The sequence below is a fragment of the Salvelinus sp. IW2-2015 genome, unplaced genomic scaffold (genome assembly GCF_002910315.2).
Source record: "Salvelinus sp. IW2-2015 unplaced genomic scaffold, ASM291031v2 Un_scaffold2331, whole genome shotgun sequence".
Lineage (NCBI taxonomy): Eukaryota > Metazoa > Chordata > Actinopteri > Salmoniformes > Salmonidae > Salvelinus > Salvelinus sp. IW2-2015.
The window spans coordinates 64153-65551 of NW_019943656.1; the positions used below are offsets into that span (position 1 = coordinate 64153).

Here is a 1399-nt window from a genome sequence, read left to right on the forward strand (position 1 = left end):
GCAGAGTTAGTGCCTACATAAAAACCATGCAGAGTTATGCCAACATAGAAGAACCATGCAGAGTTAGTGCGCACATAAAGAACCCATGGGCAGAGTTAGTGCCAACATAAAGAGACTTATGCCCATAGAAGCTGGCAGAGGTTAGTGCCAACATAAAGAACCATGGCAGAGTTAGTAGCCAAGCTATAAAGAACCATGCAGAGTTAGTGCCAACATAAAGAACCATGGCAGAGTTAGTGCCAACATAAAGAACCCATGGCCCAGAAGTTAGTGCCAAACAAAGAACCATGAGCAAGAGTTAGTGGCCATCTCTCTCTTTTCATTACCAGAATCATAAACTTGTTCAGAGGATGTGGAAATGTTTTCCAGTCATTAACAACTTGCTGACACGTTGCTCTTTGACTCTATAACTTCATATCAGTATTTGTGAATTAGGAGAGTTAACTATCTCCATGTATCTCTGTGTGTATATCTCTCTGTCCTCTAGGTAATTCAGGTGAGTCGTGGGCCATTGACCTGCAGTCTAAGGATTTCCAGCTGCTGTGTCCCCATGGCTCCAGGGCAGAGGTCACCCAGTACGCCCACTGTAACCTGGCCCGCGTCCCCTCCCACGCCGTTATGGTACGGCCCGACACCAACATCTACGCCCTCTATGGCCTGCTGGACAAAGCACAGGTACGACTGACTGGGCCATTGGTTTGTTGAGTGATTGATTGGGTGATTGAGTGAGTGATTGGTTGATTGAGTGAGTGAGTAGTTGATTGATTTGTTGATTGAGTGAGTGATTGGTCGATTTGTTGATTGAGTGAGTGATTGAGTGATTGGTTGATTTATTGATTGGTTGATTGTATGCATGTGGCATAACATAACATAAATATCCCTTCTACACACACCTTAAAACAGTGAACTACATGCTGATAAAACCAAGTGGTAGTTGATAGACGTGTGTCCTCTTCATCTCCCTCCAGGAGTACTATAGTAGTGACACAGGTTCAACGTTCAAGATGTTTGACTCCTCTAAGTACCAGGGCTCTGACCTCATCTTCAAAGACTCCACTGTCAGCATGATCGGAGTGGCCGAGAGGAAGACCTATGACAAGTGGCTGGGACAGGGCTACATGGACTCACTTACCAACATGGAGTGCAACTCCTCTGCTAAAGGTACAGAACACAAACTCACACACACACTTTGATCTATCTCATGTGACTGACGGTAATGCTTTAGGAGCAGTAGCTTTCCTATGTGCTGGTGTACTGAAGTATGTTTGTTTGGCCTGCAGTACTGTCTTCCCTGCTCCTGGTGGCTCTGATGAGCTCCATCTTCCTCTGGGTGTAAGAGGGGGAGAGAGATGGGGCTGGCAACTTGGACAGGGGGCTGGGTTGGGGCTGGAACATGGCT

The 1399-nt window shown here is 46.4% G+C and overlaps 1 protein-coding gene across 1 annotated transcript in view; it reads left to right on the forward strand.

Moving 5' to 3' along the window:
• Nucleotides 1-1336, forward strand: part of meltf (melanotransferrin) — a 12679-nt gene extending 11343 nt beyond the window's left edge. The window contains 3 exon segments of the mRNA XM_070440241.1: nt 460-675; nt 969-1161; nt 1281-1336. Coding sequence (XP_070296342.1) covers nt 460-675; nt 969-1161; nt 1281-1336 — 465 coding nt within the window.
• Nucleotides 1337-1399: the final 63 nt, after the last annotated feature.